Raw genomic sequence first — 19,939 nt, 5'->3', positions numbered from 1 at the left:
TCTAAGGAACTGGAGCATATCTCTGTCGTAGTTCAGCCCTGATCGGGACCAGACTACGCAGTCTCTCTCTCACTCCCCACACCTTCGAAGAGAACAGGGAGAGAAAATATAAGGAAAAAAGGCTCGAGGTTTGAGATAAGGACAGGGAGAATATCCTTAAAGTTACCGTCACGGGCAAAACAGACTGGACTCGGGGAAAAAACTATTCATTTATTACTATAAACAGCAGGATAATGAGACAGAGAACAAGATAACCTCCCCCCACCCCTCCCTCTTCTCAAGCTTAACATTATCTCTACCACCTTCCCCTCCTGAGTGGCACAGAGGGGAAGAGGGAATGGGGGTTGCAGTCAGTTCATCATACGTTGTTTCACGCCGCTGCTTCATGATTGGGGGAAGAACTCCTCGCATTCCTCCCCTGCTCTGTTGTGGGGTCCCACCCCTACGCCACAGTCCTTCGTGGAACTGCTCCAGCGTGGGTCATCTCTTCCACGGAGTTCAGTCCCTCTAAAACAGTTGTCCCAGCGGGCCCTCCACAGGCCACAGCCGCCTTCAGGCATCCACCTCCCCCGGTACGGGGTCCTTCATGGGCTCCAAGTGGATCTCTGCTCCTCCGTGGACCTCCATGGGCTGCAGGGGGACAACCTGCTCCACCATGGTCGTCACCACAGGCTGCAGGGGAATCATGGCCAGGAGCCACATTACTCCTCCCCCTCCTTCTGAACTGACCTTGGCATCTGCAGCCGTTCCTCACAACAGGCTGGTAGATGTCTCTCAGGATCTTTTTTACATCTTATTCACTTCTCATCTCCTCTCCACTTCTTGCAGCCAGGCTGGACCGAGTCGGGCCCAGTCGGCTGCCTGGCAAGAGGCCAGAGGGTGAGGCCTGCAAGGCCCCTGAGGCCTGCGCCTCCCCCTCTGCGCCTCTGCCCCCGCTCAGCTTCTTCACATCTTCTCTTCTCTCTTTTTTTTTCTGTTTTCCACTTCTTAAATACGTTATCGCAGAGGCGTTATCACGGGACATTCTGCTACCAATTGGCTCTGCTTGGCCAGCAGCAGGTCCGCCCTAGGCCCGGCTGAGTCCACTGAACAAAGGGGAGCGACTTCTAGCAGTTTTCTACAGAAGCTACCACCTTAGGCCCCCCTCACTAACAAAACCACGACAATCTCCTATGAAGAAAGGCTGAGACCTGAGACAGTTCAGCCTAGAGACTATAAGCCTCAGAGGTGATCTTATCAATGTACACAAATACCTGAAGGGAGGATGCAAAGAAGGCGCAGCCAGGCTCCTTTCAGTGCTGCCCAGTGACAGGACCAGAAGCAATGAGCACAAACTGAAACACAGTCTGTGCCATCTGAACATCAGGAAACACTTTTCTACTGTGAGAATGATCAAGTACTGGCACAGGTTGTCCAGAGAGGTTATGGAGTCTGTTTTCCTGTAGAAATTCAAAACCCATCTGCACATGGTTATGAGCAACAGACCCTAAGGGGACCTGCTTGAGCAGGGATCTTGACCCAGAAGACTTTCAGAGGTCCCTTCAAACCTCAACTGTTCTGTCATTCTGTGATTCTGCAGTTCTGTGCATTCAGTACAAAATAATGAATTTTGTGTACAATTTTCAAATACCTTAGCTGTAGATGACTTTATGCTAGACCCAGTTTATGGAGAGGATGGTAAAGAGGAAAAAATACCTAGAGTACTGTTTGCGAAGAGTTTAACTCATCATCAGTTAGAAATGGAGTGTCAAAGACTGACTTTTCTTATAGAAAAGTAGAGTAAGATCTGGAGAATATCCAACTTATGAACAGAATCTGGCTCTTTTTAAAATTTACACTAGTTTATGTAGACCTAATGAAATTTCAGGTTACAGTAGTGGCCCAGCATTTACAAAATGTCAGAGTTCAAGACTTGGGCTTTGGTTGTCAGAATTTTATGTATAGTATTTTTGGCTATTCAAAGTGCCAGGTAGGCAATCTCAGATGTATTCACATAGCTTTACTTATTCAGCTTTTGTTGTTGTTGTTGTTTTTTTAAAGGAAGAAAAAAAATGATTTAATAATTCAGTGATGTTTGTCATTTTGGAAAGTAAACTTTTGCCAGATACTGGTTTTGGCTGCTTAAATTCTGCTATTCTTCCTTTTCACTACACTGAAATGTGTAATGTGTGAAAGAGAAAATAAAAAAATCTATTTGCCTGTTTTTCTCCACAGTATTAAGATATCAGAAATCCTAAACATGTATTCAGGTAAAATCAACCACTGGACAATCTAATGGCTATTTTATAACTATATATTTCAGAAAGTCATATTGAAAATATACAAAAGTAAAATTAATGTCTAGCCTGTGTGAGAATACGTTGCCACTACAAAAATAGTAATATAACCTCATTGCAAATTTATAATTCACACAGCTACTGGATTTGAAAAAGGGCAGGTTTTTATAGTAAGAGTAAAAAATATTTCCAGCTATTATTTTTTTTTGTACAAATGTTCTCAGAATATCATCAAAAAAAGGTCCAAGGTAATTCAGATGTTTTTTATATACTATTGAACATTTAGCACATTGTGTCCTGTCCTTATCTAGTAGAGTTCATAAATTCCTCTTTACCCACACATTTCTCTGTTTATTTACTCATCAGATATGAAGAGGCTACACCTCTACATGGATTTTTTTTTTCAAAAGTGGAGAATTTTGTACTGTGTTGAAACAGAAGGTTCAACTCCTCCTAAAGACAAACTGAAGCACTTTACAGTATAACACCTGCTCTTGGGCCAAAGGAACAACATTCACCATGGTCACCCCACTCCTCCTAACAGGCACAATCAGGCACTGATCACTCAGTGTGACCCCCTTTTTGCTTGATAAAGGCCAAACCTTCTCAGTCAGCATTAGAAGTCTAAAGATAGTAACAAAGAGAAAAGGTAGAGGATAAAAAGATTATGTATAGCAATTTTAACGGTATTATTAATTAAGCCTTTTTATATTGCTTAGATATTTTCTTAAAATTGGAAGACTGTTAATTACAATGAATAACTTTTAACTCCATATAGAGTCTCCCAATATATTTGAGAGCATTCAATACAGTAGCAGAGGGAGTGGGAGTTGGATCTAGTCTTTTCTCGGGCGACCTGCTCTCCTATTGACAGGCTCTGACATCACAGCTTTAAACATGGTCCTCACCAGGAAGCGGGCTTCCCCCAAGAAGACTGTGGCAACCCAGAAAGAAGGTCTGCCCAAAAATGCGGCAGTTCAGGTCTCTGGCTGCAGGGAGTGCCTGTGCCTGCTGCTGCCAGGAGAGGACGGGAAGGATGCCACCTGTGCGAGGTGTGAGCAGCTGGATGAGCTGCTCAGTCTGGTGGTGGAGCTTAGGGAGGACATAGAGAGGTTACGGAGTATCAGAGAGTGCGAGCGGGAGATTGACTGGTGGAGTGACTCTCTGCGAAAAAGACGCAGAGATTGCACCCCGCGGACTGAGGGAGTAGTGGACACTCTCCCTTGCCATAGTCAAGTGGAGAGGGACTGCTTGAGAGAAGAGGAGGGATGGCAGCAGGTCCCAGGTTGGCGTCGCAGGCAACCCCCATCCCGACCTACCTCGGTTCCCCAGGTCCCTCTGTGTAACAGGTTTGAAGTCCTGAAACCGGAGGGAGAGGCAAGTGAGGATGACGTGGGAACGCCGCCTCCTAGCTTGCATAAGGTGAGGCAGTCGGAGCCACGCTTGAAGACTGCCTCCTCCAAAAAAGAAAGAAGGGTGATAGTTGTAGGTGACTCCCTTCTGAGAGGGACAGAGGGCCCAATATGCCGGCCTGACCCTACCCGTAGGCAGGTGTGCTGCCTTCCTGGGGCCCGGGTCAGAGACATAACCCGGAAACTCCCACAGCTGGTTAGGCCCACTGATTATTTTCCACTCCTCATAGTTGAAGTGGGCAGTGATGAAATTGCACAGAGAAGCCTACGAACTATGAAAAGAGATTTCAGGGGTTTAGGGCGTTTGGTTCAAGGAGCAGGAGCTCAAGTGATCTTCTGTTCTATACCTTCAGGGTCAGCGAGTGGCACGGAGTGGGCTTGGAAAGTTCCATTAATGAATAATTGGCTTAGAGGCTGGTGTCGAGACAGAAACTTTGGGTTCTTTGATCATGGGGCAGTTTACTCGGCCCCTGGCCTGTCTTCTGTTTGTGGAACCCACCTTTCTTACAGGGGACAACGAAGCCTAGCACAGGAGCTGGCGGGGCTTATCAACAGATCTTTAAACTAGCTACGAAGGGGGAAGGGGACAAAACAAGGCCCTCAAGGGAAGAGCCCAGGGGAACGGTGCTTGATCTGGGGCTGAGGCAGCCGTCTCGGCTGAAGTGCATGTACACCGATGCACCCAGCATGAGTAACAAACAGGAGGAGCTGGAAGCGATTGTGCGGCAGGATAACTATGACCTGGTTGCCGTTACTGAAACGTGGTGGGACCACTCCCACGACTGGAGTGCTGTGATGGAAGGCTACAAGCTCTTCAGAAGGGATAGATGAGGAAGGAAGGGTGGTGGTGTGGCCCTTTATATTAAAGACTGTTTTGACGTTGAAGAGCTTGGGGTTGGGAATGATACAGTTGAGTATCTATGGATAAGGATAAGAGGAAAGGCCTGTAGGAGTGACATCGTGGTGGGAGTCTGTTATAGACCGCCTAATCAGGATGAAGAGAAGGACGAGGCGTTCTATGAGCAGCTTGAGCGAGTCACGCGATCGCCAGCACTCGTTCTTGTGGGAGACTTCAACTTCCCTGATATATGCTGGGAATATCATACAGCGCAGAGGAAACAGTCCAAAAGGTTCCTAGAGGGTGTGGAAGATAGTTTCCTTATGCAGCTGGTACGAGAGCCTACCAGGGGTGGTGCCCTGATTGACCTACTCTTTACTAACAGAGAAGGTCTGGTGGGAGACGTGAAGGTTGGGCACTGTCTTGGGCAGAGTGACCATGAAATTGTAGAATTCTCTATTCTTGGAGATGTCAGAAGGATCACTAGCAGAACGGCTATCCTGAACTTCAAGAGGGCGGACTTTGACTTGTTCAGGACGCTTGTTGCGAGGGTCCCTTGGGAGTCGCTCCTTAAGGGTAAAGGGGTCCAGGAAGCCTGGACGCTCCTCAAGATGGAGATCTTAAAGGCACAAGAACAGGCTGTTCCTGAATGCTGTAAGGCAAGCCATAGGGGAAGAAGACCTGTGTGGATGAACCGGGAACTATTGTTGAGGCTCCGGAAGAAAAAGAGAGTCTATGTCCTCTGGAAGAAGGGACAGGCTACTTGGGGAGATTACAAAGAAGTTTCTAAGGTATGCAGGGAGGAAGTTAGGAAGGCAAAAGCTCAGCATGAACTCAGATTGGCCACTGCAGTAAAAGAGAACAAGAAATCCTTTTACAAATATATCAGTGGTAAGAGAAGAAATAAGGAGCATTTACACCCTTTACTTGATGCAGCGGGGAATGTAATCACTGAGGATAAGGAGAAGGCTGAGGTCCTCAACGCCTTCTTTACTTCTGCCTTTAATAGGCAGATCAGTTATCCTCAGGGCACTTTATGCCCTAATCTGGAAGTCTGGGATGCCAGGCCGAGTACACCCCCTGTGGTACAGGTGGAGACAGTTAGAGAACTCCTTCTCCATCTGGACTGCCACAAGTCCATGGGACCGGACGGGCTCCATCCTAGGGTGCTAAGGGAGTTGGTGGGGGTGATTGCCGAGCCGCTCTCGGCCATCTACCAGCGCTCCTGGTTATCTGGGGAGGTCCCGGAGGACTGGAGGCTTGCCGATGTGACTCCCATCTACAAGAAGGGCCGTAAGGAGGATCCGGGGAACTACAGGCCTGTCAGCCTGACCTCAGTACCCAGGAAAGTTATGGAGCAAATCATCTTGGGTGAGATCACTCGGCATATGAGTGGCATCTAGGGGATCAGGCCCAGCCAGCACGGGTTCACGAAAAGCAGGTCGTGCTTGACCAACCTCATTTCCTTTTACGACTGGGTGACCAGACTGGTGGATGAAGGAAAGGCTGTTGATGTGGTCTACCTGAACTTCAGCAAGGCCTTTGACACGGTCTCTCACAGTATTCTCCTAGGGAAACTGGCTGCCTGTGGACTGGGTAGGTATACCCTTCTTTGGATAAAGAATTGGCTAGGGGGCCGTGCCCAGCGGGTGGTGGTTAATGGAGTCAAGTCCAGCTGGCAGCCTGTTACAAGTGGTGTCCCCCAGGGATCGGTACTTGGGCCCATCTTGTTCAATATCTTTATTGATGACCTAGACGAGGGGATTGAGTGTACCCTCAGTAAGTTTGCAGATGACACCAAGTTGGGTGGCGGTGTTGATCTACCTGAGGGTAGGGAGGCCCTTCAGAGGGATCTGGATAGGCTGGATCACTGGGCTGAGCTGAATGGGATGAGGTTCAACAAGGCCAAGTGTCGGGTCCTGCACTTTGGCCACAATAACCCCATGCAGCGCTATAGGCTCGGAGCTGAGTGGCTGGAGGACTGTGAAGAGGAAAGGGACCTGGGGGTGTTGGTTGATGCTCAGCTGAACATGAGCCGACAGTGTGCCCAGGTGGCCAAGAGGGCCAACGGCATCCTGGCCTGCATTAGAAATAGTGTGGCCAGCAGGAGCAGGGAGGTAATCATCCCCCTGTATTCGGCACTGGTGAGGCCGCACCTTGAGTATTGTGTTCAGTTTTGGGCCCCTCACTACAAGAAAGACATTGAAGCCCTGGAACGTGTCCAGAGAAGGGCAACAAAGCTGGTGAGGGGTCTGGAGCACAAGTCTTATGAGGAGCGGCTGAGAGAGTTGGGATTGTTTAGTCTGGAGAAGAGGAGGCTCAGGGGAGACCTCATTGCACTCTATAGCTTCCTGAAGGCAGGTTGTGATGAACAGGGGTTTGGCCTCTTCTTCCAAGCAACAAGCAGGACCTGAGGAAATGGCCACAAGTTGTACCAGAGGAGGTTTAGATTGGACGTGAGGAAAAACTTTTTCTCTCAAAGAGTGGTAAGGCACTGGAACGGCCTGCCCAGGGAGGTGGTGGAGTCTCCGTCCCTGGCAGTGTTCAAGAGGCAGCTTGATGAGAAGCTACAGGATATGGTTTAGTAGCTGTGGCAGCAATGGTAGTGGGAAGACGGTTGGACTAGATGATCTTATAGGTCCCATCCAACCATGTGATTCTATGATTCTATGATTCTATGATTCTATATCCTTATGAATAATAAAATGCTTAGTTGATATAATCTCTATGTAAGGGGCTGTTCTTTGTGGTTTCTTTTTTTCTGTCAAGACTGGTTTTCATCTAGCTGTACATCCTGGTAAGTGGAAGGATGGAATAAGAACATGGAAGTAGTAAAAAAATTGACTAAGTTTTTTTTTTTCTTTTCTCTCACCTTTGGTAAATGCTGAAGGTGGGTTTTTTTTAAAATTTTGTTTATTCTTTTTCTTTTCTCCAAACTTATTCTTGGAATTATTAGGGTTACCCCTTAATGAAGTAGGACTTATAAGCATGATTCTTTTGCCAAATTGCCTTAAATCTGTGTCTTTCATAAAGTGAGCTTGAGTAATGATTTTTTTAATTGGAAATGTCCTTACTCTAGGAGACCACTGTATTGGATTATTGTTGCTCCAAACAAATAATTATATTGAAGTTGTAATTTCAGACTGATTGTTCTGAAGCATGAATTTAGAAAAATAGCCTTAAAGGTTTAAAAAATAAACCTTTCAAATCAACCTGTGCTTTTACCTGCCATATTTAGTAAGTTGAGTGTTAAAAACTGAGAAGAGAAGAGGAAAAAAAAGCAGCAACTGGTGTTGAGTGAAGAAAACTCATTAGCTGAAGATTAGTTTAATATGGCTTTTCTGAGGAAGTAAGGTAGCTGCAAAGTGCACCATTATCATGTTTTCTGTGACACATAGTTCCTTAAAAGTGAAAAATGGATATTTGTTTTATTAATAAGTGATGAGGTTGTGAAGTCAGATTGTGCAGTGAACAAAGACTGAAAATTCATCACCTTAGCATGTGAATTATTTTCTGCAAGTATTTTTTTCTGCAATGACATGTAATTAAATATATTTATATTCAGTTATAGTTCTACATATAAAATAAATTGTTTGCCCTTCTTGAAACTGTGATTGTGGTTCAATGGACTAAAACCAGATGTCTACTGTTATTGAAACACTTTAGTTTTGTCAGTGACACATCTGTGCTGCTATGTCTTTGCCTCCTTTCCCACCCACACAGTAACTCCTGGATTGTATAGGGACCGTACTCATCTATTCCTGCATAGTAGATGTATCATTTTGAAATACATTTGTATTGCCTCTCTTCCACAAGCACAAGGAATCCAGCACACAGAATGTGGGCATATGGCAGCTGGTGCAATGCGTCCCACTACAGATCCGTGCTGAGATTTTGCTGCCTGCCCGCCAGCTGTTCTTAGTTCTGATATAGCCATGACTACAGAAAAAGCCCACTTACAGCATAAGGCTTCTGAAATGCAGATGAACTCAAGAAAGATGTTTTGCTTACAATAAGGAGCACTTGTTTGTTTCTCCTGGTCTTCTGGAATGGCACTTCTCCTCTTAGAGAGGGCAAATGTAGTTTTTTTTTAAGTGTGTGAGACATGCAGCAGTTTTATAGCTGTGTATTGTCCATCCTGTGAATGGAGATATATTGAGAAGCCATGAGGAAGTGTTGCGTGTTTTTCTTGTGCCTGCTGTAGACCTGCCAGTGCCTGGTTGTACAGCAGGTCTGGACTGCTGCTTAACTGACTGACTACAGTCTCCAGGAGGGAAGAGAAGATGACTGAAATAATGACCTTGTGTGGGTAGTATGTACTAGTGGAGGTGCTGAATTATTTTTCTGTGAAAGTCACTGCATCAATGGAGAAATGTATTGACCCAATATTTCATAAAAAATACAGTTTTCCATGAGCATATACACAAGTGTATTGATTGCTACAAGAAACACATCCAATTACCTCTTGATATAAGGTGCTTCTCTTATCTAGATATAAATGGTGGCCATTGATAAGTTGGTGCAGGTTGTGTGGTACAAAAAATGTCTTTACGTAATTGAGGATGCAGTTGAGAAAAGTGATCATGGCACTTGAGCTAGTGAAGAATGTAGAGTTCAGGGAAATGTGAATGTCTTTTATGCAGATACACTGGGTGCCTTTACATCCTTGCTTTTCCCTTGGCACTCTTTCAAATACCACTCCCTTTTCTTTTATTTTCTTTCCTTTTCCTTTCCCTGGCTTTTCTTTTCTCCCTGTAGTATTTCATGTATAAGGAACCCCCTCCATTAAGTTATACAGGCTACAAAATACTTACAGCAAGAATCTGAAAGAATCTGACTCAGTAGGTTTCAGATGTGTTGTGATGTGCTATGGAGTATGTGACATTTTCTGATCTGATTGATTCATCTCTCATGCTTACTATGGAAAGAAACGTGTATCTGAGAACAGGTGGTATCTCGCAAGGGCTACTCCATTCTGCTCATGCAGTGTGATTCTATTTTACCAAAGTTTTAAAGCTTTTAAAGACTTCTCTTTTTTTCTTTATTTTTTTCTGTCTTTTTTTTTTCCCTGTCTTTTTTTTCCCCAAAGAAATATTGCTGTTTGCAATCAAAGGGCAAGAGTGTTAGGAGACTGTGGAAACATGTGTCATACTTCAAGGTGTGCTAGTTCATATCTGCACCATAGGATGGCCTGAAGTGACAGAGAGCTGAAACTCTGTGGCTGCAGGCCTGTGTATCTACAGCAATTCCCAATGACAATGAGAAAATAGGATATTGGCAGAGGCATCACTAATAAATATAGGCACCTACTTTGAGGGATGCTGATATCTAGAATAAGAATATTTTTATTCAGTTAGATTTTACAGGAAATGTTATCAGATTTTTTTTTGACCCCAAGTTACCTTGTCATACTGATAACATTAATGCTATTTGGAAATTACAGAGTTAAATGTTAATAATTTCATAATCATATACATTGTGTGCACTTGCGTGCATACGTGCTTACATTAGGTTTTTTTAGAAGTTCTTATATATAAGTGCAATTACCAGTGTATCCATTTTAAAATTTTCACAATTTTTGTCAGATAAAGTGTATCTGACCTTTCATGACATTATAATGAAAATAAAAAGAGAAAAATAAAAACATACAAATCCATGTATATCATGTATATATTGAGTATAAAGCTATAAAACAATTTTTAGTATTTCATGGATAAGGAAGGAAAAGTATGTTTGCTGTCTAAAAATATGATACTTACTGTAAGATTACTATTAATCTCACATCATACCATCTAAAATTTGAATGCCTGATCAAAATAGGTCATTTAGGTTTGTGTCATAATCAATACAGTGAGAAAGAAAATTCAATAGCAATCAGCAAACTGTGTCTTAGGATAGAAGAAACTTCCCTTTAGGCACTTTTTCTTTTAATGAACTATAGAAGATTCATGTGAAACTCAGCTGTATGACCTCAGAGACAGTAGGTGAATTTTGATTGAGGAATTTCATCTGTTTTTAATTCGGTAATATTTCAGATCCAGATGTGGGTGGTCTGAGGAATACTGTATAGTAATGATATTTTTTCTGTTCTATTTTGGTTCTTATTTTATGTAATACTAAAGCTGCAAGGTACTGTATTTCCTTAAATGCCTTGAAGTCACTATGTTTTTTGACACATGTAGTAATTTCTTATTTTAAAATATTTCTGGAAATTCTCAATGTGATGCTCAGTTTGACTTCTATGCTCTTGGGGTTATTTTTCTGCTTCTTTTAACCTAAGGAATTTCCTTTTTTTTTTTTTTGTGATATTCAGAGCAATATCATAAGATGCATTTTAACATCCTCAGCTTTTTTTCTTCCCTAATACGTCTTACGACATATTCAGCAAACAGCACCACTATGGCCAAGAGGCAAACCTATTAGCTGTTTTGGAAAAAATCCAAAGTTGCCTCACAGGTTGCTACGCCTTGATCCAGCAAAGCACTTAACCACAGGTTTAAATAGTGTGCTGGATTATATCCATTAGGCACAGAGATTGTGCCAATCTATTTAGTTTAGCTCTATGAGAAAATTAATTTTCTTTTTAATTATTTGGACAGTCTGAAGAACATCTATGAAGCAAGAATGAAATGAATGAAATATAAACCCATATTAAACAGAAAAAAAAAAGAAAGTCAACTATTTAAAAAGTGCTGTGAACTTACTTCGGTATATACTTGGTCAGTATTCTTGCAGTGGATATACTTTCCATACCATCATCTCAATACATTCTCTCATTTGAAAACCTAAATCCTTCCAATTTAACATAATATAGAGTTTTATCTAAACCTGTAGCCCATTCTGAAGCTAGATAAATTCAATTCATAAATAGGACATATATATTTCATAAGAGAATGCAACTAAATTGTAGACGAAAATTATTTGTGTCACCTGAAACCTTTAAATCAGAATTTAACATCTTCAACATATGTTCAAGACATACATATAAATAAATAAATAAATATACATATATAATGATATGAATTCTTCTTTCTGATCTTAAGTTCAATGAACTTACATGGGATAGTGCCACAGTCTGTGGAAAAGACAGAGGAGAGGTTCGGAGACGAGAGGTTCAGAGAGGAGAGGAGAGGAGAGGAGAGGAGAGGAGAGGAGAGGAAAGGTTCAGAGAGGAGAGGAGAGGAGAGGAGAGGAGAGGAGAGGAGAGGAGAGGAGAGGAAAAGTGGAAAAGTGTTTCCTGATGTCCAGATGGCACACGCTGTGTTTCAGTTTGTGCCCATTGCTTCTGGTCCCATCACTGGGCACTACCGAAAAAAAACCAACATGGCTGCACCTTCTTTGCATCCTCCTTTCAGATATTTGTACACATTGATAAGATCTTCCTTGAGTCTTCTCTTTTCTAGGCTGAACTGTCCCGGGTCTCTCAGCCTTTCCTCATGTGAGACATGCTCCAACCCTTCAATAATCTTCTTTGTCCTTCACTGAACTGTCTCCAGTATTTCTATATCTCTCTGGTAGGAACCTAGACCTCTACACAGTAGTCCAGATGTGGCCTCACCAGTGCTGAATAGAGAGGAAGGATCACCTCCCTCAGCATGCTGGCAACATTGATCCTAATGTAGCCCGGGACACCATTAGCTTTCTTTGCTGCAAGGGCACATTACTGGCTCATGTTTAACTTGGTTTACACACGGACCTTTTCTGCAAAGGTGCTTTCCAGATGGTTGGCCCTCAACTCATACTGGGAGTGCAGGACTTTGCATTTCCCTTTTTTTGAACTGTATAGGGCTCCTGTTAGCTCATTTATCTAGTCTTTTGAGGTCACACTGCATGGCAGCACAAACCTATAGCATATCATCCACTCCTCCCAGGTTGGCACCATCTACAAACTTTCTGGAGGTACACTCTGCTCCATCATCCAGATCATTAATCAAGACATTGAACAGGATTGCATCCATTATTGACGCCTGGGATACACTGCTAATTACTGGCTTCTAACTAGACTTCATGCCATTGATTACCACCCTCTAGGTTTTCCTGTTTAACCAGTTTTCAATCCATTTCACCATTTGCTTTTTTTTTGATGAGTTTGTTACTGGATTTTCTTTATAAGTGGGATTCAGGCCGGTCACATAGTACTTTAAGATATCTAAAATTTGTCTATCTACAATCTCAGTGATCTATAGCAATTTGAGAATTCACGGAAATGAATAGAAAAATTAATGATGCAATTCACCTGAAATATTTAAGATATTAATCTTAGGAAAAATCAATTCCTACTATGCTGGTTTCATTTCTGTCTATGCAAAGAAACAAATCTGGATTAATAATGTTTCACAGTGCCTTACATGACAATCTTTGTAATGCTGAATGTCTTCCATTTGCAGTTCTGTAAACCTTCTTTTCATTGGCTCTGTAACTGTTGACCTAACTATTTGTGTCAGTGTTTTTCCAAAGCCTTTGTCGTAGTATTTTTCCCTTGTTCCTATAAGGCTGCTGGTTTTCGGCCATCAAAGCCCTCATACTGTGGTTGTGATAGATTCTCATGGGATAAGTTTTATAGTAGAAGCAGTATAAGAAACACCTCTACTCCACTCTCACTTTTCTCAGTCCTTGTTTTGGAGCTTTTAGTTGATGTTAGATGAAAATCATATGTTACTGAATAACAACGCAGGTAATGGTCATTTAAATACCAACTGTGTATTAGCTGATAATATATTTGCACAAAGCTTAGCAGCTGTGTTGGTTTTGTTTAGTGGGGGGGCTATGGTGGCAGCTTCTGCAAGGAGCTGCTAGAAGTTTCCCCTTAGTCCAGTGGACTCAGCCAGGTCTAGGGAGGACCCACTGCTGGCCAGGGCTGAGACAACTGGTGATGGAATATTCAGTGATAATGCCTCTGAGATAATGTATTTAGGAAGGGGGAAAATAAAATAAAATACAAAAAAAAAGAAGAAGAACAAATGAAGAAGCAGGACTGGGAGGCAGAGATGGGGAGGCATGAGCCTTGCCCTCTAGCCTCCCACTGGCTGGCCATCTGGGCCCGACTTGGCGCAGGCTGGCAAAGAGAAGTGAAGAGAGGAGATGTGAAGAGAACCTGAGATGTGTCTGCCTGAGCTGACTATGAAGAATTTCTTGTGAGATGAACAGCTGCAGATGCCAAGGTCAGTGAAGAAGGAGGGGGAGGAGTAATGTTGCCCCTGGCAGAGATTCTCCTGCAGCCCATGGTGAAGACCATAGTGAAGCAGGCTGTCCCCCTGCGGCACGTGGAGGCCCATGGAGTAGCAGAGATCCACCTGCAGCCTTCTGGGGGCAGGTAGATTTCCAAAGGAGACAGTGGCCCCCCTCCACGTTGGGGCAGCTAGTTCATGAGAGCCTGCACCTCGTGGAAAAACGACTCTCACTGGAGCAGTTCATGAAGGACTGTAGCCTGTGGGAGGGACCTCACACTGGAGCAGGGGAGGAATGTGAGGAGATCTTCTCCTGAGGAGGAAGGAGCGGCCTAAAGCGACATGTGATGAACTGACCGTAACCTCCGTTCCCTGTTCCCTGACCCTGTGCAACTCAGGGTGGGGAAGGAGGTAGAGGTAATTGTAATGTTAAGTTAAGCCTCGGAAGAGGAAGTCGTGGGAGGAGGTTGTTTTGTTCTATTTCTCATTATCCTGCTTTGGCCATGATACTTGCACTGGCATAGAGGCATTCAAGCTGGACCCTCTATTAAGCTGACTTACTGGCTAGAGTGGCTGGACTTCCTTTGTATTACTCTAAAGGTGCTATTCTGCCCACCTGTGAACCTTCTCCAGGCTCTCAGCATCTGTTGCTGGGTCTGGCATCAAACTGGTAGGAATGGGATAGTTTGGGGTTCCCTTCCCCCAGCAACTTTAGCTTAAAGCCCTCTTCCCCAGCTTGGCAAGCCTATGACCAAAGATGGTCTTTCCGTTTTCTGACAGGTGGACCTCATCAGCACCCAGTAGACCATATTTCTCAAAACATGTTCCATGGTCTAAGTAGCTGAAGCCCTGACCATAGCACCACTCTTGTAACCATTTATTAATTTTTCAGATATGACCAGCCCTTTCAAACTCCTTCCCTTTGACCAAGAAAACTGATGAAAAAACTGCCTGCACTCCAGAGTCCCTTACCACCACTCCCAGGGCTCTGTGATCATTTTTGATACTCATCAGATTGCTGCTGGCTGTATCCCTGGTGTCCATGTGAAACCATAGCAAGGGATAATAATGGACTATATGAGGCTTGGTAGTCTCTCGGTGACATCCCTGATATGAGCACCTGGTAAGTAGTACACCTTTCCAGGGAGTGCATCAGGTTGGCAAATGGGTGCCTCCGTACCTCTCTGAAGAGAGTCATCTACTACTGTCACCTGTCACCTATTCCTAGTTGTTTCTCAGGAATCTCCTGTGTACACGGTGGAATGACACCAGAGCTGATCGCCTTGGCAAGTGACGTCAAGCCTTTGCAGTGGGACAACAGCTGTTGTATGACCACAGGGGTCAGAGCTCTTGAGAACAACCATCTGCGGGGTCCAGAACCTCTCAAGGCTGGCCTCTTCTTGTGTCAGTCATCCCTCTCACAGTGCATTGGTGCCATACCTTGCACAGGGGGATATGTGAAAGTTGAGTTTTCCCTTTGAGACTGTTTCCCTATACGACAAGTCCAAATGACAGTCCTTCTCCCAGCTGCACACCAGTTGGCACTCTGTTCACATACTTGCCCCATCATCCTGTTGTTGTGGTGGAAGTATCATATCTTTCTTTCAGTAATTCCTATTCCATCATCACCTTATTGACAGGGAAATCTCAAATACCAAACTTTATACCTAACACTTTATGCTTAGCAACTTAGTGCCTTAAGATGGAAAAATCTTCTTGAGTAAATCCACATGAACTTTTTGTATCAGTGATGTCCTTTGACAAGGACTTCCATTTATTTGCTGCATTTTTAATGAAGAAACATTTCATTTTTTTCCTGTTTTGAACCTAGTTCCTTTTGATGGCCCTTAATTCTTGTCTATCCATTTGTACCCGCTTCATACCACTCAAAATTTTATAGAAATCTAGAATACCTCCTTCCCCAAAAGCAAACTTATTTGCAGTCTCAAGAGTCCAAATATATTGAATTATTTCTATAAGGTAGCCACAAACATATTTGCTGATCTTCCTTAAATCTTTCTTCCTCTCAGGATATTATTTTTAAGATAATTAAGTGCATTGTTCACAATGTGTGAACTATAAATACTGCTTCTTTTAAAACTCTGATATATCTTATTCATTGTTGATTAAATCTTACTTCTCTAATGGGCCTACTAGAAAGAACTGGATCAGTTAAACCCAGAAATTTTACAGACACTGAATCAGAAATACCTAATTTGCTATCTGCTATATACAGCATTAATTCCTGTTTTTAATTAGTTTTCATTTATGTGGTTAATGAATATAAGAAGGACTTCAACCATCTGCACTTTTCCCCAGACAAATACGTTCATCAGATAACAAGTTCTTTTGTTCTTTACTATTTTATTTTGGTATAAAAACTGACAGAGATGCAAGACATGCCATACTTGCAAGACTTGCTGTACTTAAGGAGAATTATTCCATGTATCGATTGCATTATTGTTTTATGTATAATTTCATAATATGTCATTAGCATCTGACAGGGTTCGTTATCAGAAGGAGGAGATTGTCTTTTGTCTAATTCACTGACAACTATGTTTTTTTTTTAATTGGTTACATGAAACAAGGAGCAAAGGAGGACCTGTTTGTACTAGATGTGTCTGGGATGAAGTTAACTTCCTTCATAGCAACCCATACAATGCTGTGTTTTGCATTTCTGGCTAAGATAGCATTGATAATGTACCAGTGTTTCAGCTACTGCTGGACAGTGCTTACCTAGTGTTAAGGCTTTCTCTCCAACACTCCCTCACTCCTCAGATGAGTAGCCTGAGGTTGGCCAAGAGGTTGGAGGGAACACAGCCGGCATAAGTGACCCTAGCTGACCAAAGGGATATTCCATATCAATGACATCATACTTCAGCACTAAAAGCTCAAGGAAAGAAGGAGGAAGAGGGGAACATTTGCGATTTTGGTGTTTGTCTTTCTAAGAAACAATTACTTATGCTGAGGCCCAGCTTTCCAGGAAGTCACTTGGAAATAAGTGTAAATGTATACTAGGAAAATAAAGTGTCTTTAAAATACAATACAAGAATTCGTATTTAGTATCCAGCTTGAATACAGTTAATTACAACACTTATTTGAGTGTAATAAGCATGATTGGACTTTTTATCAAGTAGAAAAAAAGCACTGGATTTTGTATATTAAGACAATGTGGTGGGTTGACCCCTGGCATCAGCCAAACACCTATCCTTACTCTTTCTCTCTCCTCTCTCCCGCGGATTGAGGAGAAAATAGAAGGAAGGTAAAAAAGACCAGTGGATCAAGGCTTTCAACATGATCTTCCATTGTATATTTGAGGCCATACTGAAGACATAATCACTGGAGAAGTGGACTGCTAGTTGAATGGAAAACTGACTGGATCATCAGGTTGAAAGTCTAGTGATTAACTGTTTGAAGCTCCACTGGTGGCTGACTATTAGTGGCATTCCCAGGGAATGGATACTGAAGCCAACACTATTTCATGTCTTCATTAGCAACTTGGATAATGGGAGGGAATAGACCGTCTTACATCAAACTGGGCAGTCGCTGATTCCTTGGAGGACTGGGCTACCATTCAGAGCAATCTTGAATGGATGATGTCCAAAGGCCCTTTCCAACCTAAATTATTCTATCATTCTACAATTTAAGTGGACTGTACTGAATATGAAGTGGTAGACACAGTCACTTTGCATGTTGAAATGTGACTTTCTTTAATGCTAGATTAGATGTGGTTCTGCATTTGCCTCCTAAATCTGCTAATGAAGAAGTTCCTCAGTGTGTAATATTTCTTAAATATGTTAAAAGTTTCATATGGCAGTACTCAGAGCTGAATTATACCCAAACACTAGTCAGTTCTTCTGAAGGAAGGACTTCCTCCTTTCTCTTCAGTAATACATTACAAATGTATTTAATATATTTCAAGTGGTGTGACTTTGGCTCTGGTGACTTGCTTGGAATATTCGTAATCAATTGCCAGCAATAGGGAATTGATTTTTACTTTACTTTTTCTGTCTAAAACCATCTAAAAATACCAAGAGAACATAATGAAATTAATAGTATATAGCAGTTATTTAATCCACTTGTGCAGTAGATGGAGGAATCACACAGTAATGAAACTCTAACGACATTAAGTAGCTGTGGAACCACGTGCTGAATAAGCATGCTAATTTAGTATCATTAGCTAATGTCTTCCAAGAGATTTTCATCTGCTTCTCATAATGCATTAATTATAGTGAAACAGTTTGGAGGTTTGTTTTTGGTCCTATTCTACAGAAAAGTTAATTTTCAGTTTCATCTTTATTTGTCAGTTGCTGAATAATAATAATAGTCGTCATCATCATCCTATATGTCCTGCTATCAAAATATGTAAAAGAGCCTCAAGTGTAAAACTGAGTGACAACTGTGCTAGAGTGATGTAATAGAAATTTTGATAAAGGTTACATTCATCTACAGAAGAAAGAGACCTTTTTCAATACATAGGTTCATGTCAATTAGCATAAAGCTTGAAGTTCAACTCAACTACTTTATGACGGCCACAAAATAGCTGTCAGTTTCTGATCTGTGTTTTGTCTGTAGTCAGTGAGAATAATAAGACATGATTTATGTGATGTATTTTAGTTATCAACACTAAGATGAGATGGCACAGATTTTGATGAATCTATTTCTTTATGTTTTCCATCAAGGACAAATAAATGGAGGTTAGGTTCTCTTATGTAACGAATGCTGTATCAAAGATCTAAGGCTTTTTGGAGCAGTGGTTGTAGGCCCACAAGATGCTCTAAGTAACCTAAAATGATATTAGATGTGCGCTGAATCCCATATCAGGTAATAAATTTAAGCACTTGATCTAAACTCGGTCTTTAGGCTACTTCTATAGTTGACGCAGAGTGAGAGGTTCCTCCAAGTAACACAAAATTTTTAATATATGTGGAACAAATCACTTACGGAAGGTTTTTGTTGGTATTCTCCATTGACTATAGAGAATATCTACAATATTAGCAGAGCATTTTCCTCTGAATTTTAAAATATAAGTTTACATTAAATTCATTTAACTCAGAATACATAACTAACTCCCCATGCAGTAAAGGACTGGCACAACTACATCTATTATTCTAAGAGTGGGGCAGGTTTCCTTTTTTTCTTAAAGTACATATGTGTGAAGAAGAATACAGAATCTAGTATAATTTTTAAATTATATGATATAAAACAGAAATTACTTTAAAAATCTGGTTTCATTTGAAACACCTTGCGCTGCACATTTTTGTTTATATATATTACCTATTAATTTTTCAATACATGTTGTGACTTCACCAAATTTGATGGAGTAGTATAGGTCTCACACTCCTTAGAATGTAAAGAAGTAATTTAGATGTCACCCGGAAGCAGAAAAAGTCACTTTATCTCTCTTTTCCTTAAGAAAACAGAAGCCCCTAAGAGTTTCAGACATAAATGTCTTAGAGAAGGAAAGACTGTAATTTGACGTTGTACATTGTCGAATTACAGGGAGCATACATGAAAAGTAGAGATTTATAAATTCTGCAAGCCTGGTTAGAATTTCAACTAATACTCTGAAATCAATTGACAGAAACAAAATAATTTTAAAATTGGCTTCATTAGATTTCATTTGTTCCATAGATCATGAAATGCCTATTTTTCCATTTGATTTTTTATAGATTTTTCTTTGGCTGGCTAAAGTTTTGTAGTGGTTAAAAAAAAAAAAAAGGATAATCCAAAATAATCCAATATTTATTGTTTTATTGTAATTATCATTTTCAGATTGTAAAAAAATTCAATTTTTGGAAGGGAAATTAACATACTGTGTGTCATAATTTTGAAGTAGAACTGTACCCTATTAGGACTACTGAATGAGCTTTCCTATGATAAAAAGGAAGAAGCAAGTTAATTTAATAGCAAATGATGAACTTTATTAGGATGAAAGTAGCAATTATGTTGACTTGATCTAGAGTACTGAAGTACTTCTGCATGTAACCACTCCCAGCTTGCTTCAGGATTCAATAAACTCTCTATTTATACACACATAAATTATTTATGCACTTTGCCATGAGGCTAGATTATTGTTCATATTTGTCTTTTTTTTTGGTCATTTGTTGTACTTTTTTGTCAAACATCATGTTCCACGGTCTCCAATGGTCAATGACTCAAATTACTGCAGACATCTGGCTGTAGTGACAACATCAGCAGTAGTGCATGCTTTCATATTAACATTCATTACTCCAAAACTTGATT

The 19,939-nt window shown here is 41.6% G+C and overlaps 1 protein-coding gene across 1 annotated transcript in view; it reads left to right on the top strand.

The window, feature by feature from the left end:
* Nucleotides 1-2,239: 2,239 nt before the first annotated feature.
* LOC147602337 (uncharacterized) overlaps nt 2,240-19,939 on the top strand; it is a 35,655-nt gene continuing 17,955 nt past the window's right edge. Inside the window, exons 1-2 of the mRNA XM_086739898.1 lie at nt 2,240-2,249; nt 3,298-4,172. Of these exons, the coding sequence (XP_086596024.1) occupies nt 2,240-2,249; nt 3,298-4,172 (885 nt within the window). The remainder of the gene's footprint in view (nt 2,250-3,297; nt 4,173-19,939) is intronic.

Source organism: Chlamydotis macqueenii, chromosome 1 (genome assembly GCF_036417535.1).
Source record: "Chlamydotis macqueenii isolate bChlMac1 chromosome 1, bChlMac1.mat, whole genome shotgun sequence".
In the NCBI taxonomy this organism is placed as follows: Eukaryota; Metazoa; Chordata; class Aves; order Otidiformes; family Otididae; genus Chlamydotis; species Chlamydotis macqueenii.
The sequence above is the reverse complement of the archived record's forward strand: the minus strand, read 5'-3'. Positions and strand labels throughout refer to the sequence as shown.